The sequence below is a fragment of the Somniosus microcephalus genome, chromosome 15 (assembly GCF_052327205.1).
Source record: "Somniosus microcephalus isolate GS21.2 chromosome 15, FLI_Smic_1.0, whole genome shotgun sequence".
NCBI lineage: Eukaryota > Metazoa > Chordata > Chondrichthyes > Squaliformes > Somniosidae > Somniosus > Somniosus microcephalus.
Window position 1 is genome coordinate 62,430,961 of NC_141001.1, and position 26,904 is coordinate 62,457,864.

Genomic DNA, 26,904 nt, shown 5'->3' on the forward strand with positions numbered 1-26,904 from the left:
ACCCCAGTCTCTCTGATATAGTGCTGGGCTTACCCCAGTCTCTCCGATATAGTGTTGGGCTTACGCCAGTCTCTCCGATATAGTGTTGGGCTTACGCCAGTCTCTCCGATATAGTGTTGGGTTTACCCCAGTCTCTACGATAGTGTTGGGCTTACCCCAGTCTCTCCGATATAGTGTTGGGTTTACCCCAGTCTCTACGATAGTGTTGGGCTTACCCCAGTCTCTCCGATATAGTGTTGGGCTTACCCCAGTCTCTCCGATATAGTGTTGGGCTTACCCCAGTCTCTCCGATAGTGCTGGGCTTACCCCAGTCCCTCCGATAGTGTTGGGCTTACCCCAATCTCTCCGATATAGTGTTGGGCTTACCCCAGTCTCTCCGATATAGTGTTGGGTTTACCCCAGTCTCTCCGATAGTGTTGGGCTTACCCCAGTCTCTCCGATATAGTGTTGGGCTTACCCCAGTCTCTCCGATAGTGCTGGGCTTACCCCAGTCTCTCCGATAGTGTTGGGCTTACCCCAATCTCTCCGATATAGTGTTGGGCTTACCCCAGTCTCTCCGATATAGTGTTGGGTTTACCCCAGTCTCTCCGATAGTGTTGGGCTTACCCCAGTCTCTCTGATATAGTGCTGGGCTTACCCCAGTCTCTCCGATATAGTGTTGGGCTTACCCCAGTCTCTCTGATATAGTGTTGGGCTTACCCCAGTCTCTCCGATATAGTGCTGGGCTTACCCCAGTCTCTCCGCTAGTGTTGGGCTTACCCCAGTCCCTCAGTTATAGTGTTGGGCTTACCCCAGTCTCTCCGATATAGTGTTGGGCTTGCCCCAGTCTCTCTGATATAGTGTTGGGCTTACCCCAGTCTCTCCGATATAGTGTTGGGTTTACCCCAGTCTCTCCGATAGTGCTGGGCTTACCCCAGTCTCTCTGATATAGTACGATAGCAAAATACTGCAGATGTTGGAAATCCGAAATAACAACAGAAAATGCTGGAAAAACTACGCTCTCTGATATAGTGTTGGGCTTACCCCAGTCCCTCAGTTATAGTGTTGGGCTTACCCCAGTCTCTCCGATATAGTGTTGGGCTTGCCCCAGTCTCTCTGATATAGTGTTGGGTTTACCCCAGTCTCTCCGATATAGTGTTGGGTTTACCCCAGTCTCTCCGATAGTGTTGGGCTTACCCCAGTCTCTCCGCTATAGTGCTGGGCTTACCCCAGTCTCTCTGATATAGTGTTGGGCTTACCCCAGTCCCTCAGTTATAGTGTTGGGCTTACCCCAGTCTCTCCGATAGTGCTGGGCTTACCCCAGTCTCTCCGCTATAGTGTTGGGTTTACCCCAGTCCCTCAGTTATAGTGTTGGGCTTACCCCAGTCTCTCCGATATAGTGTTGGGTTTACCCCAGTCTCTCCGATAGTGTTGGGCTTACCCCAGTCTCTCTGATATAGTGCTGGGCTTACCCCAGTCTCTCCAATATAGTAACTGTTGGACTCGCAACAGTTTCTCTTATATTTACTGTTCTGGTCACCACAGTCTCTAGTATAGTTTCAGATGGGTTTGCACCAGTTTCACTTGCAGTAACTGCTGTCGTGCGTACCCCACTATCTCGGATATATTTACTGTTTGGCTCACCCCAGTCTCTCTTATAGAGCTAGTGTTGGGCTTACCGCAGTCTCACTGATATAGTTACTGCTGGACAGTCCCCAGTCCCTTTAATATAGTTAGTGTTGGGCTTGCTATCGTCTTTCTGATATAGTTATTGTTGGGCACACCCATCTCTCAATATAGTGTTGGACTTGTCCTAGTCTCTCTGTATAGTTACTGCTGGGCAAGCTTAACAGTTACTATATCAGAGAAACTGGGGTACCAAAGAACAAAGGGGGAGTTTAGGAGGTTTTTTTTTATTATGTAGAGAAGGTTGTTAGGGCATAGAATGCTCTACCAGAAACAGTGGTAGAAGCAGAATGCATCATAATTTTAAAAGGGAAGTGGATAAATATTTGAACAGGGTATAAAGAAAAATTAGGGACTAAATGGAGAGTCCGTTTGGAGAGCTCGCATGGACACAATGGATCAAATTATTTCCTCCTGTGCTGTAAAAGTTGATGATTTTATGAGTAAATATTTCTAAAAATACTGTAATGTAACTTGACCACTGTGGAGTTTCTGCAGTTTTTAATATGGGCATCAAGTTATCCATCCTCCCTCTCAGTGAAAGCATGCATTTTATTACCAAAAATAGCTAAGGCACAAAATAAAGCTTAGCAGTTAAACATGTACTTGTTTGCCAAGATTTTGGTAACATCAACTTCTGTCTAACAAATCAGTTCCAGCTACCCGCTGATAGATAAATATTCTGCCAGCCAGAAAAACAATTCCTTTTATTTAACATCGCTGCCTATTAACCACCTCCACCCATTCACCCCCCCCCCCCCCCCCAGGCTGCAGTTTCTTGCAGGGTTCTTTAGTTGGCACATCCTGAGCAAACTTTCAAGTTAGTTTAACTTTTAGTGTTATGGACAAAAACGTGAAATTCAATTTACTAGGAACTAGGTTATTTGACTTTTTAAAGAATAAACAGACTGGAAACATCTGTCATGATAGGTAAAGAGAAAAGGTGGCTTATTTTTCCCCCCTCACCATAAGTGCCTGCTAAAAGACAGCAGGTATTTTTTGGCTAGGTATATTGGAAAAGCATTCTGTGAGTTTATGCTTTATTTTCTATGGGTACTTTTTTAAAAACTCTTTTAGTTGCTGTTGGTTCCAACTACAGTCGATCCTCATTATGGATTTTTTTTTATTACAGCCCTTTCATATAATAAATATTTCCACTGCTCCCATAATAGGGGAATTTGTACTGTAACAATTTCTGCATGAGTTTGCAATGAGGTACCATGTTAAAAAAAAAACTTTGAAGGATCAATGGGGGTAATTTTTAACCTCACCGCCTAGGGGCAGCCTGGCAGAGGAGATCCCTCCAATGGAAGATGAAAATTACCCCCAGTATCTTTTTCTGAATAGTCTTGTTCACCACTGGCAACAATTTTCTTTACGTGCTAGGGATAGTGACATCGGAAACCTGCAGAGATGGGATGTTCCCTCCAAGTTTATAAACTCAAAGTCAATCTCTGTTCATCATGTACTTACTTTTAGTCCACTGGCAAGTAAATTATGGAAACAAATATTTTTTAAAGTTTCAAATAAGGAAGCTCTGTTGATGTCTTAGTGGAGAAATGGACAGTGTGATGTGGTACTGAGCCTTTGAATGAGATTTGACTGCAGACACATTCTTAGAGAATGTTCAACAGTATGAAGCATTGCAGCATCTTCCATTGATGTGTCTCTGCCTTTTTTTTTTGTAAAATTTATAATAGTTATTTCTTTATTTGTTTTGTGAATGAAAGTATTAAAACCTAGCACTTTTCTTCAGCAGTGGTGATTAAGTCCAGGTTTTCAAGTGTTCTTCAGATTTTTTCAAATCATTTTCAGACGAAACTTTCTTCCATATTTGAGCAGAGTAAGAAAGAATCCACAAGCCGGGGTTTGATTAACTGCTGGTAGTCTGTGTCCTGAAAGCTTTGTGGGCAGGAAGCTGCCAGTCTCCGTAATGCTGCCTAGAATAAACAGAGAGCTATGGATCAGAAAAAATTATATTGGCATATCAATAGAATTAGTGAAGTGCTAATGCATGTCTAGAACCTCTGAACCAAAGCAAGTGGAATTGCACTTCCCAATGATTAACCTGCACTTCTTTATTTATTATTATATAAATTGATCTGTTCTGAAAAGTGAGGCATTTGATGGTTGATGTTACATTTCTTTTATATTAATATTATTTCTTTTGCTGGTCTATTTGTAGAACTACATTCTGACTATTTTAGCAATATCATACATTGCCAAATCTATTTTCACATGTCTGGCCTATTCCTTTATTTCCCTTGCCATATATTTTTCTTCCTGTCTGATGGCTCTGATGAACATTAAAGAACCCATGACACAATTCGTAGAAGAACAGGAATTTCCCATGGTGTTCAGGGCAACATTCCTCCCCCAATCTTTTCCATTCATTAATTTGTTGGCTGTAGGATCTTGCCATGTACAAACTGCCTGCTGCATCAAAAGTAACTCACTGGTTTGAAGTCCTGAGGACATGAACGGCACTATATAAATGCAAGTTCTTTCTTGTTCCTATCCAATTTTCTCTCTTTTTTTCTGAACGGCATTGACGCATGCTTGACTACAGGTCTACGGTTGCCGGCAGCTCTCCAGTTCCTCATCCAAGTAGCTATTTACTTGTGAGCCTTCCCAATGAGTGTCGGCAGGCTTTCTGGCACATGTATTTTCCAACATGCATTATTGATCAGGAGTGGGAACCCTGAGTCATTTTTCTTCCCAGTAGATCAGAGGCAGTAAACTGTTTCATATTGTCCCGTATTTCCCAATGACAATAGGTGTGCACGAGCTGTGTCCACACCTGTAGGGACATCGGAAATGCCGGTTTCAGGCATGCGAAGCGCATGTGCTGAAAACCGGCACTTCCGGTCTGTCATGAATGCTCTTGACAGATCGGACGCCTGCCCTGGAGAAGGGCCTCTGCGGGCGGATAGTTCCGCTTTCTGCAGAACCTCCGCCCGCTGAAAACCCTTAGAAATCTTACACCTGGTAAAAAGAGTTTAAAAAAGTTTTTTTAAAAATTTGTTTTTCTTATTTATAATTTAAAAATACTTTTAAAAAGGTACGCTTATTTTTAGCCCCGTAAAAAACTTAACTTATTTTTTTCCAAAAATTTAATTTTTGTTTAAAATATTTCATTTAATGTCATTTTAACTCATTTTAAAAACGTGATGGTTTTTTAAAAATGTATTTAATGTTTTGATGTGTTTTTGGGGTGATCTCCATTCATACTTTTGACAGGTCTATCTGTCAAAAGTATGAAGGGAGATTCCCTTCGCCAATTGGCTGGCCTGGCCCACGTGATCCCAGGGACGCTTGCGAACCGGCTGCGCCCCTGGGATACGTGGGCCCTGCGCATTTCGACTGTGGAGAGGCCCAGCATCAGAAATGTCCGGACCTCGGGAGCCCTCAGGTAAGAGCGTAGATTTTTTTCCGATAGGAGGCATCTGCATGCAGGAAGCCTCCTATCAGAAATTATGGGCCATTGTAAAACATTCATCTCTTAAGCATTAGTATCTGTTCTCAAATTCCCGGTGATTACTATGTTACTACAATGTTCTCGTCTGTGTTACATCATATTAAAAATTTTGCACATGCATGCACTTCCTGTCTGAAAAACATGGTTTTTGAATAATGCTTTTGTGTCAACTGTTTGTCAATCATTCCAAGTCAGCTTTTAAAATGGGAATTCCCGAGCTAATTCTTTTAACAATGGGTGTTCATAATTCAGGCCTCCATCCAGTAGGTGCTGCTGTAGCAGCTCCTCTGCACATCTCCCAGTAATTTCGTTTTTTGTACCAACACGTCTCAATCTCCCGAAAGCTCACTGTAGCCTTTTCTTTTGAAGTTCCTGTAAATGATCAAAAGTTTAGGACGATTTTTTGATCTGTTTATGACTGATTTTTAATATTGAACTATAGAAGTTTACAACACAGGAGGCCATTTGGCCCATCATGTCTGTGCTGGTTCTTTGCTAGAGCAAACCAAAACAGATCCCACTCCCCCACATGCTCCCCATATCTCTGTTTCAAATATTTATCCAATTTTCCCTTAAAAGATGAAATGGTCTCTGCCTTAACCATTCTTGTGGCAAAGCATTCCATGCTCCAATAATCTGCACTACAAAGTAATTTCTCCTAACCTCTCTTCTCACTCTCGCAGTGACAATTTTAAATTGATGGTTACTTGTCACTGACTCCCCAACCAGAAAAAATCATCTTTCCTTATTCACTCTATCAAAACTATTCAACAATTTACAAACCTCTATTAAATCACTCCTAGCCTTTCCTGCTCTGGTGGAAATAGCCCCAGTATCTCAAATCTCTCCTCACAACTATCATTTCCCATCTCCGGCAACAGCTTGGTGAATCTTCCTTTGACTTTTTATATTCCAGTATTATATTATTACCTTTTATATTATTCGAGAGCCTTTTTTCATATTCCCTTTTCAGACCTTCTTATCGTGATTTTATTTAACATTGTTAGTCCTAATTTTATCATATGTCCCTTTTTAAGTTTCATTGTATCTTCATTCTATTTATCCACAGAACTCTGTTCCTTGACACTCCCTTTTTACCATGATTGAATATATTTATTTTGTACTCCATCCATTTCATAGAATCATAGAAATTTATGGCACAGAAGGAGGCCATTCGGCCCATCGTGACTGTGCTGGCCGAAAAAGAGCTATCCAGCCTTATCCCACTTTCCAGTTCTTGGTCCGTAGCCCTGTAGGTTACGGCACTTCAACTGCATATCCAAGTACTTTTTAAATGTGATGCAGGTTTCTGCCTCTACCACCCTTTCAGGCAGTGAGTTCCAGATCCCCACCACCCTCTGGATGAAAAAGTTCCCCTCAACTCCCCTCTAATCCTTCTACCCATTACTTTAAATCTGTGCCCCTTGGTTATTGACCTCTCTGCTAGAGTCTGTTAGAAACTAGGGGTGCCTAAAAATGTATATGGCTTTTAAATGATAAGTTTTGTTTTCCTGGGAAGCTTGCATTAGAATTTGAGACAGTCTTTTTAATCAGTTAGATTAGGTGAAACATAAACATTCCACACGGGGGCCCATAGGATGGTCCTGCCAGGCTAGTTATCTGTTGTTTGTAAGTCAGGGTTTTGACTTTGTTAATGTATCTTTAATTTGGCCAGTGAAGGCCCAGCCTATGTTTCTTCCATTATTACTAATAACCATATTATAATCTCCACAGATAGAATTTGGAGTTTGTTTAGCAGAACTGCTTGTGAAGATAATTAAAAGTTAATTAGGAAAAGACATAGAATGAAAGGAATTTGAGGAGGATAAGATATCCATCTTAGAATGGGCCATTTGCTAGATGCAGGTGAGATAGCGACTGGTTAATGTGCGACAGCTCTGGCTGGGGCCATGATTAAGAGGGACAGGGCCGGGCCTTGTACTTGCTGGGAAAAAGGGGGAGAGAGTAAAAAGAGATAAGATGGATTCCAATGGAGGAACCTTCAAAATGTGAAAACAAGAAAGATAAATTGGATGAAGTAATGAGACCTTCTTTTGGGGAGGGCTTTCATCCAAACACCAAGACAAAGAACTTAAGTTATCATTGGTTGATGAAGTTTTGGAGGAACCTCTATAGGTTAAATGGTCTTGTCAATAACTTGGCCTCAGGCCCACCCCTAAAAAGAGAATAAAAAGTGACACCCCAAGGGCTTGCACACAGACGGTGCAAGGGAGAGCCGAACAGCTGGTCGAACGCTCTTTTAAGAGTTATCCCATGCTCACCATCGAAGGCCCGAGAGAGAGAGAGAAAGAGAGAGACCAGAAGCCAGTGAACTGTTTACGTATGCCAGCCGTCTGTCCGATCGGGTCAGATATCAGCTGCTTGTCACGGTCGTATGTTTTTGCTGTATTACTAATGTGTTATATTCCGTCCTAAACTCTGATTAAACACAATGGCCTAGAAATTCAGTCTGGACACTTTTGGGGCGCTAAAGTCGGGCGCTCGCTAAAGTTAGCGCCCGCCGGAAAGTGTAGGCCACATCGCCGAAATTCAGTAGAGATGGCCCTAAGTTTGGCCGAGCGCTAAAACTGGCGTTGAAATGCTGTGTTCCGGCGCTAAGCCGGCGATGCGGCCTAATAACGCCGAAGCCGGGCGCAGCGCAGGTGCGGTCATGTTTTGATTGACAGCAGACACCCTGACGCCGGCCAGCTCTTAAAGGGGGAAGGGTCAACTTTGACTGCTGCCACGCCCTGCATACTGGAGCCCTGCAGCTAGGCCTCAGCACTACTGGTGTGCCAAAATAGCGCCTGGAGCAATGGAGAGGGCCCGTGAGCGAGCACAGCGCTTCTCAGAGCATGCTCTGAGTGTGCTCATTCATGGTGTGGAGAAGAGAAGAGAGATCCTGTGCCCGGACAGTGGCAGGAAGGCTCCCAGGAGCCAGTACAGGAGAGCCTGGGGCAAAATCGCCCGCAGGGTGTCATCCACCTGTGATGTCCCCAGGAGTGCGGACCAATGCCGCAAGAAGTTCAACGACCTCACTCGGATGGTGAAGGTGAGTACCCTTTCCAGTGTCCCCCTCATCCTTGCATGTGCACCTCACATTATGGGCAAAGGGACCTCAAAGGCCTAATGGGCAGCCCTCCTCCCGCAGCAATGGCACTTGCATGTTCATCAATAGCACTTTCTGCACTTAACACACTGGCCAAGCTATTCGACCATGGGAGGCAGTGCACCCAGCAACAGGGCACCACACTGGCCAAGCTATTCCACCATGGGAGGCAGTGCACACAGCGACAGGGCACCACACTGTACTTAGAGGCCGTCCTTTCTCTTGCAGGCCAAGCTGGCGAGCAATGTAAGGAGCCAGGCTGTCACTGGTGGAGGCCGTCCTGAGTACCAGGCGCTCACTGATCTGGAGGAGAGCGTGGCACGACTCATGTGTGGCCGGGTGACTGGCCCTGTCGCGATCGGCGAGGCGGACCCTGTACTGGTACCCACTGGTAAGGACATGACCGGTTGCACCTCTCTCGTTGCCCTCGCGCATCAGATCTACATCCTTTCCCACTGACCGACAAATGCGCATAATGCACCACTCAGGCCTCCCTCGCTGACGGCCTGTCCTCACTCTAAAGCTACTCTTGTGCCTTCCTGCTTTCAGCTGGTGAGGAGGAGGTGGTCCCTGAAGCGCAGAGAGCCAGGCCCTTGGAGGAGGAGGACATCGAGGACCAGGAGGAAGGCGGCACATCGGGGGAACCCTCCTCCGCGCCAGGGGATGGCAATGGAGGGGAGACGTCTGGCCTGCAGGAGAGCCAGGGGGAGGTGTTGGAGGGGAGGGCCGAAGCTGGTCCCAGTAGGGTGGACGCACGCGGGAAGGCTCCGGCAGCACACCGGCCTTCTGCCCAGAGGGGGGAGGTGTTGGAGGGGAGGGCAGAACCTGGCCCAAGTGGGGTCGACGCACGCGGGAAGGCTCCGGCAGCACGCCGGCCTTCTGCCCAGAGGGGGGAGGTGTTGGAGGGGAGGGCAGAACCTGGCCCAAGTGGGGTCGACGCACGCGGGAAGGGTCAGCCAGCTCGGCGGCCTTCTCCCCGGAGGGAGAGTCCGCCCTCCAGTCCGGACACGGTCCTCGCCCAGGAGGTGCGCGTCCTCGATGAGATGTCGGTGGCATCTGAGCGGCGCCACCAAGAGTTCATGGGGGTGGTCGAACAGATGCCTCACGCCATTGAGTCCCTGGCTCAGAGTGTGGTGGCTTTCGGGGAATCACAGGCCAGGGGGTTCGAACAACTCATGGCAGCGCACGACAGGGGTGTCCAGCAACTGGCCGCAGCGCACGACAGGGGTGTGCAGCAACTCGCGGCAGCGCAGGACACGGGTGTGCAGCAACTGGCGGCAGCGCAGGACGCGACTCGCGAGATGAGTGGTGCCGTCCAGACACTGGCAGAGCTGATGCGGGCACATACCAGGGCAGTTCGGGCACTCACTTCTGCCACACTCGCTGTGGCACGGAGGCATCGCCATGGCACCCGCCGCCCTGCTGCAGCACAGCGGTCTGGCCTCCCCCAGATTGCTGCGCTTGCTACACTGCCAGCCCGGCCGAGTGCCAGTGTCTCTGGCGAGCAGCGCGCACCTGCCATCAGCCAGCTTGCCCCCAATGGTGCTGCCGACACTGCCACTCCCCCAGCCAAGGTGCGACGAGCTGCTGCTAAGACTGATGCTGCCCAGCCACAGCTGCAGCAGTCAGCAGCCGGCCCCTCCCGGGCCAGGCCTCGTCTAGGCCAACCCCCAAGGGCATCTGCCGACACGCTTTGTGGCCCTCATGAGCCTTCCCCCAGCCTCGCCACACCCGCAGGGCCCAGGTTGAGGCGGAGCAGCAGGTTGGCCAGGGGCCGGAGAAGCCTGTCTAAGGACTCGCCCTCTCGGCACACCCATTAGAGTGTGGTGAGAGCGGTTTCTTTTATATTGGGGGGCTTGTGTTGTGGGGGGCATTATTTTGTTAAGGCCGAGGATCAAGGCATTTTTTGTTTTCATGGGGGTGTCTCTGTTGTGGGGGGGGGGCTTATTTTTGTAAGGCCGCTGTTGAAGGCCTTTTGGATGGGCAAGTTTTGTTAGTCCTCCCCAGGTTTTGGGAGTGACAGATGTTTTTGACTGTTTTTTGGGGGTCTTGTCTGTTTTTCTGTTTCATGTGGGAAGGGCCCTGAGTTTGTGAAATAAAGCTTTTGATTTATTCAGCATGTCCAGGTGTCATGGTTGAAGTGGTTGTTGCGTTAACCGGCTGAGGGCTTGCGGAGCGGCTGCCTCAGGTGCGTTCATTGCCACAGGCCATTCCCTGACAGGGGGCCTAGAAGTGTCGATCAATAAGCCCCCGGCGGACGGCCCTTGGCCCTTGTTGCTCCCTCCTGGGCTGGTCCTCCTCCTCCTCCTCCTCCTCCTGCTCGTCCTCCTGAGGTGGTGGTGCAATGCCAGGTGGCAGTGCCTGAGTCCTGCGGATAGCCAGGTTGTGCAGCATGCAGCACACGACGACAAACTGGGAGACTCTATCCGGCGAATACTGAAGAGATCCTCCGGAATGATCCAGGCAGCGGAACCGTTGCTTGAGGACGCCTATCGTTTGCTCGATGATGTTCCTTGTGGCTTGATGGCTTTCGTTGTATGCCTCCTCCGCTGGGGTCCTGGGCGCGCAGAGCGGGGTCATGAGCCATGTACACAAAGGGTAGCCCTTGTCCCCGATAAGCCATCCCCTTGGTGGAGGCTGTGCCTCGAACATGTCAGCCACAGTAGTCTGGCGCAGGATAAATGCATCGTGGCTGCTTCCTGGGAAGTGGGCATTGACAGCTAGGATGCGCTGCCTGTGGTCACACACCAGCTGTACATTTAGGGAATGGTAGCCCTTCCGGTTGCGGTAATCCTCGGCATTGTGGATAGGTGCCCGCATAGCCACATGCGTGCAGTCAATGGCGCCCTGCACCATGGGGAAGCCCGCGATCCTGCCAAATCCGACTGCATGCTGCTCCTGCCTCTGTCGGGTCATGGGGAAGGAGATGAATTGGTGTCTCCTCGCGTAAAGTGCATCGGTGACCTGCCGGATGCAGCGATGCGCGGCGAACTGGGAGATGTTCGCTATGTCCGCAGCAGCGGCTTGGAAGGAGCCGCTTGCATAAAAGTTCAGAGCCACCGTGACCTTCACTTCCACCGAGAGAGACGTCCTGCACATCAGCTGTGGACGCAGATCTGTGTGAAGCAGCTGGCAGATCTCTGCAACCACCTCCCTTCTGAAGCGCAGCCTCTTCACACAATGCGCCGCAGTCATGGTGAGATAGGACACCTGCTGCCGGTATTGCCTGAGTGGGTAAGGCCTACGTTGCCGACGCCTGATGGCCCCTCTGCGTCTAGGCATGGCTGGCCCTCTCTCACAGCGTCTGCGAGCCCTTCGCACATAATGCTGCAACTGAGGGTTGGCCCCCCATACAGCCCCCATAATAAAGTTGAGAACAGATAAATCACAATGAATCAAATGTCAAAGCACTGGCCAGAAGCCAAAAATACCTCTCCTATGTTGTCCCAAATCTGTAACCTCTGTCCCTTGGTCTCTGTCCAGAAATCCAAAGCAGTAAAGTCATTGCAGCAAAATGGCTGGGCTTTATAGGTCAGTGTAAGTGCCCTTTAATTTGCGCTCCCCGAGGCCCACAGGGCCTCTTTTGCGTTCCACCTCACAGTTCTTAGCAGCGCCATGCCCACATTGGGCGGGCGCCACTGAATTTCCGGTTTGGGGCGCACAAACAGCGTTGCGCGACGATATGACGTCATAAGCTGCACGCGCACCTGAGCGGGTGCAAACACTTTGCGCCAGCGCTAAATGTCAACTGAATTTGGGCGTCGGCGCAGATCGGACTGCGTTCAGGCGCTAAGTATCTAGCGCCAGAAATATAGCCCTTTTATGGCGTTAGCGGCTGGCGCAACCCACTGAATTTCTAGGCCAATATACCCACCATATTGGTTTGCACTCGATCCTGTTTACCAGAGATACGTGAATCTCAACAGGTCCTTCCCATTCACTCTATCTAGGCCCCTCATAATTTTATACACCTCAATCAAGTCTCACCTCAGCCTCCTCAGTTCCTAAGAAAACAACCCCAGCCTATCCAATCTTTCCTCATATCTAAAATTCTCCAGACCTGGCAACACCCTCGTAAATCTTCTCTGTACCCTCTCTAGTGCATATTTGAAGATGTCCCACTGCTGATCCATTGAAGTGTTTTTCTGCCACATTTACTTTAGATCAGATCATCACTTATCTCATTGAGCTTTTCCTTTTTCCGGTCCAGCACTCTTGGCTTCGATTCTTCACTCTTCTTTTCTATTCTAACATTGAAATGTTATGGTCACTATTTCCCAATTGTTCTCCTACTCCAACATCAGTTATTTGACCCATTTCATCTTCCAGAATTAAATCAAGCAACGCTTCTTCCCTTGTTGGGATGAGAAACAACAACAACTTGCATTTATGTAGTGCCTTTAATATAGTAAAACGTCCCAAGGTGCTTCACAAGAGCATTATCAATAAAAATGTGAAACCAAGCCACAGAAGGAGATATTAGGATAGATGACCGCTTGGTCAAAGAGGTAGATTTTAATGAGCCTCTTAAAGGAGGAGAAAGACGTAGAGAGGCAGAGAGGTTTCGGGAGGGAATTCCAGAGTCTTGGGCCTAGGCAGCTGAAGACACGGCCACCAATGGTGGGGCGATTAAAACTGTGGGATGCATAAGAGGCCAGAATTGGAGGAACGCAGAGATCTCGAAGGGTTGTAGGGCTGAAGGAAGTTACAGAGATAGGGAGGGGCGAGGCCATAGAGAGATATGAAGAAAAGGATGAGAATTTTTAAATTGAGGCATTGCTGGACTGGGAGCCAATGTAGGTCAGGAAGCACAGGGGCGATGGGTGAACGGGACATAGTGCAAATTAGGATACGGGCAGCAGAGTTTTGGAAGAGCTCAAGCTTATGTAGGGTGCAAGGTGGGGGGCAGCCAGGAGAACATTGGAATAATCAAGTCTAGAGGTAACAAAGGCATGGGTGACAGTTTCAGCAGCAGATGAGCTGAGGCAGGGGCTGAATCAGGCACTGTTAGAGTTGGAAGTAGGTGGTCTTGGTGATGGTGCGGATGTGTGGTCGGTGTAGTGTATGTACCTTTAAGGGGAGAACTACTTTTTACAGCTCCTGTATACTGTAGTACTGGCAGTGACCACACCTGTGTATAAACCCTGAGTAGGGATCTGTACGTTTAGTTTTAGAGTAACCCTCATCCAGTAAATACCTGTTGATTGTTCCTGCAGTCTCGTGTCTAGTTATTGAAGAACACACAACATCAAAAATACACGGATCTAACAGTGGCGACGAGGCAGATTCGAACCTACCTGCAACTCTGCATTACCTCCCAGGGATTCGCTCCTGGAGAACAGTGGAAGAAAGTTGAGGCCAGAAGCATGGGCGTCGACCACGAGCAACCGCCCAGTCATCCAGCAGAGATTTGAGCATCGCAGGGGAGGCTGTTGAGAGCTGGGCTTGGTTCTCCAGTCATGGTGGTCCAGCGAAACGGGCTGGCAACAGGTACGGCGCAGACCCTTCCCAGACAGCGATGGCTAGAGCCGACCGATGGCACAGAAAAGGCCGAGCAGCATCGACGGGAGAAGAGAGAGGGTAGAGCACACAGGGTGCAGCCGGTGTTCAGGACCGAACGGCGTCGACGGGAGAAGAGAGAGGGTGGAGCACACAGGGCGCAGCCGGTGTTCAGGACCGAACGGCGTCGACGGGAGAAGAGAGAGGGTAGAGCGCACAGGGCGCAGCCGGTGTCCAGGACCGAACGGCGTCGACGGGAGAAGAGAGAGAGGTGCGAAGGAAAACGTGCAGAGCGCAGCCGGTGTTCAAGGGACGAGCAGCGTCAGCAGGGAAGAAAGGGAAATGCGCAGAGCACAGCCAGTGTTCAAGGGCCGAGCAGCCGCAGCGGAGAAGAAGGGAGAGCGTGGGAAACGCCAATTTGAGCCGCAGCGGAGAAGGGAGAGCGCGGGAAACGCCATTTTGAGCCGCAGCGGAGAAGAAGGGAGAGCGTGGGAAAACGCCATTTTGAGCCGCAAGAGGAAGGGAAAGCGTGGGAAAACGCCATTTTGAGCCAGTCTAACCACACCCAGGGATGCCGAAGAGTGGCGGTATCACAGCGTTCGACAATGAAGTCGAAGATTGGATGACATATGTCAAACGCATAGAAGTGTACTGCAAGGTGTATGAAGTGCCAGATGAGAGGAAAGCGCTGGTATTGTTGAATTCCATGGGTGCAAAAACGTATGGCTTACTGCGAAACCTAGTAACCCCAGAGAAGCCAGTGGACAAGGATTTTGGAAACATAGTGTCAATCCTACAGAACCACTTAAACCCCACACCACTGCTGATAGCAGAAAGATTTAAGTTTCACAAAAGGAACCAGCATAAAGATGAAAGTAAAGCTGAGTATTTAACGGAACTGCACAAGCTATCGAAACACTGCCAGTTTGGAATGGGACTAGCAGATACTTTAAGGGACAAGTTTGTGTGTGAGCTTCAAAGTGAAGGAACCCAGAAACGGCTTCTATCAGAAAAGGATCTTACGCTGGACAAGGCTTTCAGCATGGCAGTATCACACGAAGCAGCCGCACGGGGCGCTGCAGAGATACAACGGAGACCGCAAGAATATGGCACAAATGCAATGTCATACGGAACAGTGAAGTGCTATCGCTGCGGCAGAACAACACACGACCATAATGATTGCTGGTTTAAGGACAAAGTGTGCAGACAGTGTGGAAAAGTAGGACACATAGCAAGAGTCTGCAGGTCGGGAAAGAAAACCAGCAGCAAGAAATCTCCACAGGAGAAGTACAAGAAGGTACATAAGGTGACGGACAGTAATTCAGACGAACAGAAAAGTGATACAGACTCCGGAAGCAAGGAGCTGGGTTGTCTGAAACTACATAAGGTGATCCAAATGGAGGATCATCAAACTATCTGGGTCACGCTCAAGATAGTTGGAGTCCAAGTGAAAATGGAATTGGACACAGGATCAGTCCTAACAGTCATAAACCGAAGGGACTACAAGCGGCTATTCTTACATATACTCTTGAGAGATACAGAGATTGTCTTGAAGACGTACACGGGGCAAAAAGTCTACCCCAAAGGAAAAATAAGGGTGAACGTTGTATATAACGGTAAGGAAACACCAAAAATGGACCTATATGTATTGCCAGATGGAGGACCACCACTACTAGGATGTGAATGGATCCGGAAGATACAGCTAGATTGGCATTCCATACAAGCACTGACAGTAGATGCCAAAAAGGATGATGACGCCACACCTGGACGACTGTCAAAAATGCTAACTGACGCACAAGAAGTGTTCCAGGAGGGACTTGGAACATTAAAAGGCATAACAGCAATGATCAAAATCGCTTATGCGATCCGCCCAGCCGTCGAAGCAGAGCTGGAAGGTTTGGAACGTTCAGGAGTACTGTCCAAAGTGGACTGGAGCGAGTGGGCCACACCCATCGTTCCTGTAATGAAGAGGTCGTTGAGTAATATGCCTGGGGAACCAAAGAAAGTTCACATCTGTGGGGACTTTAAGGTGACAGTGAACCCAATCCTTCACACGGTACAATATCCGCTTCCGCGGATTGAAGATATTTTCACCTCGCTATCTGGAGGGAAACGCTTCACTAAGATTGATCTGGTCCAGGCGTACCTGCAAATGGAGGTAGAAGAAGCCTCGAAACAGTACCTCACGATCAACACTCATAAAGGTCTCTACCAATACAATCGGCTGGTGTTCGGGGTAGCATCAGCTCCGGCTATTTGGCAAAGGGCAATGGATCAATCCTGCAAGGGATTCCAGGGACCCAGTGTTATTTGGACGACATCCTGGTCACGGGCGAAAATGACAGTGCTCACCTTGCCAACCTGGAGCAGGTTCTCACTAGATTGAAGGAATATGGGCTCCGAGCAAATTGCCACAGATGCGAGTTTTTCCAGAAGCAGATCTCATATTGTGGCCACGTTATTGATGAAGAGGGGTTACATAAGTCCCCTGAAAAGATTGAGGCAGTAGTCAAGGCTCCAGCACCGGAAAATGTGTCACAACTGAGGTCGTTCCTCGGGCTGGTGAACTACTACCATAAGTTCTTGCCGAATTTGTCTACAGTACTACACCCACTGAACACCCTACTACAAACGGGGGTACCATGGAAGTGGAATGACGAATGCAAACGAGCTTTCCAGAAGTGCAAAGAATTGATCACATCAAAAGAGGTGTTGGCTCATTTCAACCCAGCACTACCAATTCGGTTGCCGTGTGATGCATCACCCTATGGCATTGGAGCGGTGCTGTCGCACAAGTTCCCGGACGGCTCGGAGAGGCCGGTAGCCTTTGCGTCTCGGTCACTAACCTCAGCCGAGCGTAACTACGCCCAGATTGACAGGGAGGCCCTCAGCCTAGTGTGGGGAGTGAAAAAGTTCAACCACTGTCTGCACGGGCAGAAGTTCACCTTGCTGACTGACCACCAACCACTTGTCTCCATCTTTAATCCAAAGAAGGGCGTGCCGGTGATGACTGTGCAACGACTACAAAGGTGGTCCCTTTTTCTAGGGGCGAACCAATATGAAATCGAGTATAAGGGCACGAAACAGCATGGAAACGCTGATGGGCTATCACGCCTGCCACTGCCTACTGTGGAGGAAGCACCAGCAGTGGACCCTGTCGAAATATTTCATTCGACTATAATAGAACGCTTGCCAGTAACTAACGCTGATATAGAGAAGGAGACCCGAAATGACCCGACACTGTCTCAGGTATATGACTTGACGGTGAAGGGATGGCCAACACATGGCGACTCACTGTTGCCAGCATTCTCATCCAGAAGAGAACAGCTGTCAGTATGCCAGGGAACCTTGATGTGTGGATCCCGAGTGGTAATTCCACCCAAGTTAAGGGAGAGCGTGCTCAATGAGCTTCACGAAGGCCATCTGGGAGGGGTGAAAATGAAAAGCCTTGCTAGGGCTTATGTGTGGTGGCCGGGGATCGATCAGCAAATCGAGGACCTGACAAACAGCTGCTCAGGATGCCAGAAGGTCCAAAATGCACCACCACATGCCCCTCTACACCCATGGGAGTGGCCCTCATCTCCATGGCAACGGGTGCATATTGATTTTGCTGGTCCATTCATGGACTCAATGGGGCAGAAATTCCTCCCGAAACGCGTGAGTACGGAAGGGGTACTCACGCGTCTGGCCGGAGGAAATGCCGGTTTTCAGCATGCACAGCGCATGCGCTGAAAACCGGCATTTCCTCTCCTCTCACCCAAGAGTTGAAGAGGCTAGTGCGTGCGCTGTAGGGGGCAGCGCGTGCGTCTTGGATTTCCTCTGTTTTGGGGGATTTGCGCATGTGTAAAGGCCTCCGGTCTTTACGCTTGTAAAAAGCACACCTAAGTATTTATTTTTACAGGTAAGTGGCGTTATAGTGCAATTTAGAATTTTTTTTTCCCACAGGTTTATTATTTTAAAGAATCTACAATAAGGTAAGTTTAGTTTTAGACCCTTTTTATTAAAAATTTATATTTTTCAAAAAAAAAATTATTGTTTAAATTATTTTTTTAAACTTATTTATACTTAATTTAATGATTGGGATGTTTTTAAAAATTTTATTTAAAGTTTAAGTAGTGTTTTGGGGTGCAGTACTTCTCATGAGTTTGACAGTTCTTATTCTCAAACTTATGAATGAAGTTTCCCCTCCCCTGATTGGCTGAACAGTGCTCACCAGATCCCAGCCGGCACATCGCACTAACTATGCCGCTGCGTCAGGTTAGCACAGCGCGCCGACATCAGAACCTGGCCACTGAAAGGAAATCCACTGCGGGCCAGGTTTCAGATGTCGGCGTGCAGGGTGAGCGCACATCGGGGGCTTGCACGCGCGGCAAGCCCCCGACACCAAGTTCTGGGCCAATGTTTCTAATAGCCGTGGATGCGCACTCGAAATGGCCTGAGGTGATCAAAATGTCGTCCACCACCACGGAGAAAACTATTGCAGTCCTACAGACCATATTTGCCAGGAACAGCTTGCCAGAGCAGATTTGCTCTGATAACGGACCACAGTTTGTGTCCGAAGAGTTTTGAAGATTCATGAAAAGGAATGGGGTAAGGCATTACACATCCGCCCCGTATCATCCAGCCACAAATGGATTGGCTGAGAGGTTCGTACAAACCTTTAAGAAAGCAGTAAGGGCCATGTGCGATGACGACATTCCACTGCAGCATAAGGTGGACAATTTCCTGTTAGCCTACAGAAATGCGATACATGCAGTCATCAACCAGACCTCGGCCATGATGTTCTTTAACCGAAGGTTGAGATCTCGTCTGGATTTGCTCAGACCAAATGTACGAAGAGATGTTGAGAATAAGCAATTCCAGCACATCAATGAGAAGCCGACAAGGAGCTTCAATGTAGGGCAACCAGTCTTGGCCCGCGACTACCGAACAGAGAAATGGCAACCAGGAACGATATGCACACGGCAGGGGCCACTAATGTACACAGTGGATGTTGGGGAGAACATTGTGAGACACCATGTCGACCAGATCCTAGAGTCACAGGAACGAGTCAACCCCATGTCTCGCGCACCTGGTGATGAACCCGACATACAGGTAGCATCTACCCCAGAAACAGTAGCATCGGAAGCTGATGAACCAACTGACGACAGGGGGCCTCCGCACCAAGAACAAGACACTCAGGAAAGGCGCTATCCAGAAAGGATCAGGAAGCCACCCAAAGACTGAATTTATAAATGGACTATTTTCAGTTAATGTGCATGTTAAAAGTGTTAATTGTTAAATGAATGTTGATACTGTCAATCTAAAAGGGGAGGAATTGTAGTGTATGTACCTTTAAAGGGAGAACTACTTTTTACAGCTCCTGTATACTGTAGTACTGGCAGTGACCACACCTGTATATAAACACTGAGTAGGGATCTGTACTGTTAGTTTTAGAGTAACCCTCATCCAGTAAACACCTGTTGATTGTTCCTCTGCAGTCTCTGTCGATTATTTGAAGGACACACAACATCAAAAATACACGGATCTAACAGTCGGAAGCTCATCTCAAGGTCAAATACAATACCGTAGTTTCTGAGGTCTGGTTCAGTCTCAGGCAGTTGCCAGAGAGAGGGATGGAGTCAATGGCTAGGGAACGGAGTTTGTGGCAGGGACTGAAGACAATGGGCAGGATTTTAACTCAGGTGTGGGATGGTGTCGTGCTATCCGCATTTCGTGTTATCTACCCGAATCTAAATGGCTGTGGGAGATTGATGCAATTTTAACTTAATTGTCCAATTGATTTCCAATGTGTGGGAACCCTTGGCAAATGGGTTTTTCATGACTGAAAGTCGCCTCCGATGATGTCATCATTGCTGCTGCATTTAAGGTCAACAGCAAGCCTTGCTTCTTCTGCAGACTGCCAAGATTTCTCCATTTGGTGTAAGAGGGACCTGCAGGAAAGATGACAAGCGGGAGGCCCAGATCAGCTCCTCGTTTCAATGAGGTGGCCCTGCAGGCATTGGTGGATGGGGCTTGGGCCAACAGGGAGGTGCTCTTCCCTTCTTCAGGGAGGGAGGCCTCCCAAGCAGACCAAGGCAGTGTGGATGCAGGTGGCTGAGGAGGTCAACTCCTTGGGAGTCACATGATGAACCTGGATACAGTGCAGGAAGAGATTTCATGACCTTCAGCGCACTGGAAAAGTGAGTATGAATTTCCCATCACCCTCAATCTGACCCCCATTGCCTTTCCTCACCAGCACTCAGCTTTAGCAATCTCTTCCTTCACATCCCACTTGACACTGACATCCATGCACCCTTACCCATTCCCTCTCTCTCTATGCTCACATTCACATAACTATTCGACTATGCAGCCCTCACACTCCCTATCACACGGATGCTATGAAAACAACTGACAACACACAGCGAGGGCCCTTGGTCTTGCCACCTCACTCCATCTTTATCTCCTTCTAAGTATCTATGCTATGCAATCTCTACACTCACTCCTTCATTCTCACTCAACCTCCACTTGTCTCCCTCATTGCAGGAAAAGAGAGCTCACAACAAAAGAGAGCAAGCAAGGACAGGAGGAGGGGCAGCCTCAATAGTCCACCTGACCCCCTAGGAGGAGGCGGTCCTGGAGATCGTAGGACTGGAGGCCGATGCACATGTTGGGGACGGACAGACGGATGCAACACAGCAAGCTGGTGACAGAAAAGTTTCCCATCTCTCTCTTTGACATTGCATGAGTCACTGATAATGATTGTGAAGCTCTAACAGATGGACTTATGAGCATCTGCAAAAAGCAATGTGCATGTAGCCTTGGCATCACATCTCTAACTCTTTCCTTTACTCCTCCACAGGACCATCACAAGCATCCTTCCCCCCTAGCCAGGAAGAAGAGGCTGAGCAGCCAGACTCCTCAGAGGAAGTTGCAACCTCTGAGGGCACAGCGTCACCAGAAATCTGTGCACCCAGCACCAGCGCAGACACTCACAACTCAGTGGGACCTTCGGGACATAGTGTAGTGTTGTCACCTGGTGTATCACAGCTCACATGTGAGCATCAGCAGATTGTGGAGACAGGGACAGCAGTGGAGAGTGCTCGTCGGAGGGCGCAGGACTCTTCCATCTTGGCTCAGCAGCATGTCGACCCTCTGCCTCTGGGTCCATCCATGAGATCAGTGGTGATGGAACTCCAGGCACAGATGCAGGAGCCTCTGGCAGGTTTTATATCTAAGGTTGCTACGAGTGTGGAGCGAATGTAGGAGTCCATAGCGAACATGACCAGAGCCTTTGTGGAGTTATTGGCACATGAACGTATCACCACGGAAAGGATGGCAACCTCCGTTGAAAGGATGGCTACCGTAGAGGAGAGGATGGCTACCGTAGAGGAGAGGATGGCTACGGCCATGGAGGAGATTAGTCGCCAGGGTATGGAAAACATGGTCATTGTTCAGAATAGAATGACATCTCTTGAGGAGCGATGGGCATCTATTGAACAGAGAAACCAGACCTTCATGGAAGTCCTTCTGAGTAGGACAGCCATTGCACATACGGGTCCCCATGGCCCCCCTGATGTGCAGCAAGGTGCTCTCTAGCCACTTGCAGGCGCTGAGGGGGACCTGACCCATGAGATGGAGGTTGGTGGCAGACCTCAAAGAAGTAGGGGCTCCTCTCCAAGCGCTCACACTTCCATGCCACTGCAGAGCCCCCGGTCAGAGCCCCACCGGAGTCCACACCCAAGTGAGACCGGCGTCTCAACCCCTGCACAGCCGCAGGAGCAGCAGACTGTTGACGAGCCCTCAGAGGCTCGGCACCCCAAAGGATGCCCGCCAAAGGTGTCGAGACAGGAGCAGCAGGAAAATGAGCAAGGGGCCTCCACATCTGCTGAAGCCACAGGGGAGCAACCACTTAGGAGCATGCGTAAGAGGAAAATTCTGTACAAAGTCACAAAAGTAGTCACTTGGGTGCAATTTTGTGTTTATTGTAAAAATGCCATCACTTCGTTATTGTACATAAAATTTCTGATGGCAAATGTTGCAGTTGTATCGTCTGTCATTTCGCTAGTTGGACTTCCACATTGAGGGCTTAGGCATACTTGCAACTGTTGGTATGGTGGTCAGAGTGCTAGGAATCCTCTGGTTCTTGGCCATTGTCAAAGCTCTGGTAAGAAGCAGCGAGGCAAAAGTGTTTGATTGACTAGGCAAAGCAAATCTGGCCAGGATGAGTGCGTTCCTTGCATCCCGGGCAGCAATGTTCTCGCGTAATGCTGCGGCTGGTTGATGAGCCTCTGCAGGATGTTCGTTTTCGCCTTCCACCTCCTCCTCCTCCTCCTCCTCCTCATCTGAGGAGGATATGTGAGGAGCCACTTGGTCCTGCAAGCCATGACGCTGTGCCATGTTGTGGAGTGCACAGCAAACCACGACGATTCTGGAGACCCTGGCTGCTGAGTACTGCAGGGCTCCACCTGATCTATCCAGGCATCTGAAGCGCATCTTCAGCAAACTGATGGTTTGCTCGATAATGGATCTGGTGGACATGTGGCTGGAGTTGTAGCTCTCCTCAGCTTCGTTGGATGGTCTCCTTAGCGGCGTCATTAGGCACGTCCTCAGGGGAGAGTCCTTGTCTCCAAGTATCTATCCGTTAAGTTGGTCTGGCGGACTGAATAGCGGAGGCACACTAGACTGGCGCAGTATGAAGGAGTCATGGCAACTGCCAGGGTACTTGGCACAAACATGCAAAATTTCCTTCTTGTGGTCACACACCAGCTGAACGTTAAGGGAGTGGAAGCCCTTGTGGTTGACAAAAATACCTGGATTGCAATGGGGTGCCTTAAGGGCCACATGTGTGCAATCAACGATGCCCTGCACCCTTGGAAAGCCTGCCAGATGAGCTAATCAAACTGCTCGTGCCGTGACACTTGCTCGATCCTTGGTGAAATGGATGTGATTGTGCGCGAGGGCAAAGAGGGCATCGGTTACCTGCATGATGCAAGTGTGTGCAGCTGCCTGGGAGATGCCGCTGATGTCTGCTGCTGATCCCTGGAATGAGCCTGAGGCAAAAAAGTTGAGTGCGGTGGTGACTTTGACGGCCACTGGTAAGGGGTGTCCACCTGCTCCTCCTGGCTCCAGGTCTTGCTGTAGCATTGTGCAGATGTCACTCACTACCTCTCGTGAAAGTCGGAGCCGCCTTTGGCACTGCTGCTCAGACATGTTGAGATAGCTTACCCTGTGTCTGTAGACCCTGTTTGGGTGGTATCTCCTGTGCCGACAGGCTTCCAGGTGCTGGCCCCTTCTGGCCTGTGCTGCCTCAGGTGGGTGAGCAGCAGCCTGTCGCTCCTGCTGGTGCTGCTGCTGCTGGTGTTGTTCCTGGTTCTGCTGGTGCCGCGGCTGGTGCTCGAGCTCCTCTAATGCCCAGATGGGAAGGAAATAGATGGCTCCCATGCTTCTGGTATATGCCTTAGTTGAGGAAGCGCTGAGGGAAGGTGGCAAGAGGGGTTTCCCAGGAGGTCACACTGGAGATGGTTGCCAGGCTCCAACCTTCCACAGGTGTGGTTAAGCCTTCTAAAAGTTGCCCCAGACCTGAGACCACTAAGTCCTGCCACCTGCAAATGATGGCTGATCAAATCTCCTCTTTAATGGTTGACCTGCAGTTGATAGTTAGCAATCCAATAGTGCTCCCGCCAGGCTTCAGCGTCGTGTTTCCCACCAGGCGTGTTTCACGTGGGAAAAGGGTTAAAATCGCAAGGGCCTTTTAAAATAGTATTATAGAGGCCATTTAGTGCTTGTTAAGGGCCTTAACGACCATTCCCGCCTGTTGGATGCAGGACGGAGTCGGGACCATCAGACACGCCTGAGTTAAAATTGCTCGGAGTCGGGAACCAAGCGCCGGGGGTGGGGGGTCCCGCCCGCCAGTTTTTGCAATTTTAACCCCCCACACGCCTCCAATCCCGCCTCCACGGCTCAATGAAAATCCTGCCCAATGACTTCGGTGCTGGATGTCAGACAAACAGTGTGACAAATCAAAGAAAATGGAGGGGTCGAGAGAGGTGATGGTGAGGTAGAACTGGGTGTTGCCAGCTGAAATTGACGTGTTTTTGAATGATGTTGCCAAGGGGCAACGCGTAGATGAGAAATAGAAGGGGGCCAAGAATAGATCTTTGGGGGACTCCAGAGGTAATGGTGCGAGAGCGGGAAGAGAAGCCATTGCTGGTGATTCTCTGGCTACGATTAGACAGATAAGAATGGAACCAGGCAAAGGCAGTCCCACCCAGCTGGATGATGGAGGAGAAGCATTGGAGGAGGATGGTGTGGGCAGCCGTGTCAAAGGCTGCAGACAGTCAAGAAGGACAAGCAGGGATAGTATACAATGGTCACAATCACATAGGATGTCATTTGTGACTTTGATAAGGTCCATTTCAGTACTGTAGCAGTGCGGTAACCTGATTGGAGGGATTGAAACATGGAGTTGAAGGAAAGATCGGCATGGATTTGGGAGTTGACAACACATTCAAGGATTTTGGAGAGGAAAGGGAGGTTGCAGATGGGGATGTAGTATGCAAAGACAGAGCAGGAACAAAGACAGACAGAACAAGAAAGACAGGAAGCAGTCCTGGATACATTGTAAAAAGTGTTTCTCACTTTAACCACATGCATTACCTTTATTCCAATCAATCTTGGGATAGTTAAAATCACTCGATATTATTGCCCTGTTGTTCTTCCATATCTCTCTGTAGCTCTTCATACATACCTGATTTCCACTGTAATGCAGATCGAGCATTGTACAATTTCCCTTCCTATTTCTTAATTCTATCCATATGGAATCTGTTGTAATCCAGCCCGTTATATTTTTTTGGTGTGCGCATTTAATTTTTTGATATCCCATATACTTACGACACTGTTTTTAATCTGTAACTACCTCAAAGCCTCTTTTTCCCTTTTCTCTCTGATAATATCTTCTTATTTTTTATTTCAACTTACCATCGCCACAAGGATGTTGGTGCTGTTTCATTTCAGGTGAAGGCCATCCCTTCGGAATAGCTTTCCTTGTTTCAGAACTTGCTCTAACACCCCAAAAATGTGAACCCTCTCCCCTGCACTAGCTCTGCAGCCACACATTGGCCATGCCAGTCTTTCTTTGGCTTAATCTGTGGCACAGGATAGAATCCAGAGATTACTGCCCTTGAAATATTGCTTTTCATTCTCGCTCTGCAAGACCTTATTATCTCAGATGCTACAGAGTGTGGCAAACTGCTCGAGAAGAAAAAAGAGCCTCTGCTTCAGACACTCAGAGGGGATTTTTCGGGGGGTCAGTGGGCGTGTTCGGTGGTGGGTCGGGTGGGAAAAGAAACATTTTGACAGCGGGTCGGGACACCACTGTCAACTCGCTGCCACGTGACTTTCCCAGATGTCAGGTTTGTCAGGGCTGAATAGACCCAACACGCAGCTGCCTTGTTAACAGCCCATTAAAAATAATTTTGAGCTCGCATTACACAAGGTTGCCCACGGGGTCCATGCTACTCGGGGATCACGTCAGGTAAGGAGGTCGGGAGTTGTATGACCATGGGATCATCTCATTACTTGACAGCTGCAAATGTGCTATAAAAGCTCCCATCTCATAGCTGTTCACTTTCCAAGCTCAGAAGCTGTTGGTTACTGCATTTGGAAGACAGATTGAGCTTTATGCAGGTTGCAAGTGTTTGGAGCAAACTCTGTATCCAGTGTCACCTTATTGGAACAACCTCTCTCACCATTGACAGATTGTTTCGGTCATCTTAAGTTCACCTGCCACCTATTACAATAGCATCAGTGCCCTTGAAACTATTAGTCCTCAGAATCCCACCACGATCAGTCCCAACACCAGCAGCACCAACAACAACAACAACCTTCTCTGCAATCAGCCGATGCTGCACAGGACAGAGGGCATCAGCACCCGACCATATTGCTGCCTGGGAGGTCAGGGGTAGCCTCACCAGGGCCAGATTTACTTCACTTGGCGCTTTACACCCTGGCTGCCACATGATGCGCCAGGTTGGCACCACCCCACACCAACACCATAAAGCATCCCTACAATGCCCAAGCCATTCCTTTCACACTCATCACCATTGCAGGGGGTACCGTTATGTCTCACCATTCACTGCAACTCACTAAGCCACTTCCAAAGGTACACACAGATCTGTCCAAGAATGCAAAGTTTTGAAAATAAAGATTTAAAATGTTTGACATCACATTAACAGAAACTTTACATGAACATTGGCTAAAACATCCAAGTGCCTACCTTTGTGTGTTGTTAGTTGGTATGATTGGACTAGGATTAGGGTGAATGTGAGGAGTGGTTAGTGAGATGGGGATGTGATAATATAGATAGAGAGGGATGGGTGGAGGTCCAAGGTAAGTTGGTGTGAGTAAGGATGTGCAGGAGTAGGGTAGGGAAGACAGAGTGATGGGGATGTGATGAGTGGCACAGCAGGATGAGGTTGAGTGTGGCTTTGCAGTAACGCTTTGTGTTCTACTGAGATCATTGAAAGGTTTGCAGCACTGCAGCCTGGTCCTCCTGACGACATCCCTGCTTGTGCCCTCCTGTGCAATGTGGAACCAGGCTGCGTTGGTCTCCTGGGGAGGTCTCTTCTGCCCATTGGAAGGGAAGAGAACCTCCCTGCATGCTTTGATTCCCTCCATAAGCATGGAGGGAGTCATGGGAGAGCCTGGCTGCAGCCTCTGTGCAGTGCTTGTCAGTGTTTGCAGCACCTCGATGCTGTAGAACACGGACAGCACAACTGTCAAAATAAATTACTGCATGGCCCCTTTAAGGAAACCGGCTGATGACGCATCATCAAATGACATCATTAGACCTGCTTCCTTCAATTGGCCGGCAAACGTGCCGGGCGTGCTTAACAATCATTCTACACAGCGGGCTGGAGTCAGCAGGGAGGTCAGGGCCCATCATCGACATCGCCCGCCATGGACCCGCCGAGGCAGGGGAAATCGCGGCCTCAGTTTTCCTACACTTAGTACCTTAGTACTTACCCCTGGAAACACAGAAGATCCATGATGACCCATTTACTGCACTTATCACACATTACAAGAGTTCCCTGTGCAGCTGTTCCTCTGTATCCAACCGCCTAACTTAAAAATGTAATTGGCATGAGCCTGAACTCACCTTAATGCTGAATTT

The 26,904-nt window shown here is 48.9% G+C and overlaps 1 protein-coding gene across 1 annotated transcript in view; it reads right to left on the minus strand.

The window, feature by feature from the left end:
• Positions 1–1,247: 1,247 nt before the first annotated feature.
• insc (INSC spindle orientation adaptor protein) overlaps positions 1,248–26,904 on the minus strand; it is an 811,538-nt gene continuing 785,881 nt past the window's right edge. The window contains exon 13 of the mRNA XM_086007893.1: positions 1,248–3,605. Within this exon, the coding sequence (XP_085864019.1) occupies positions 3,477–3,605 (129 nt within the window). The 3' untranslated portion in view covers positions 1,248–3,476. The remainder of the gene's footprint in view (positions 3,606–26,904) is intronic.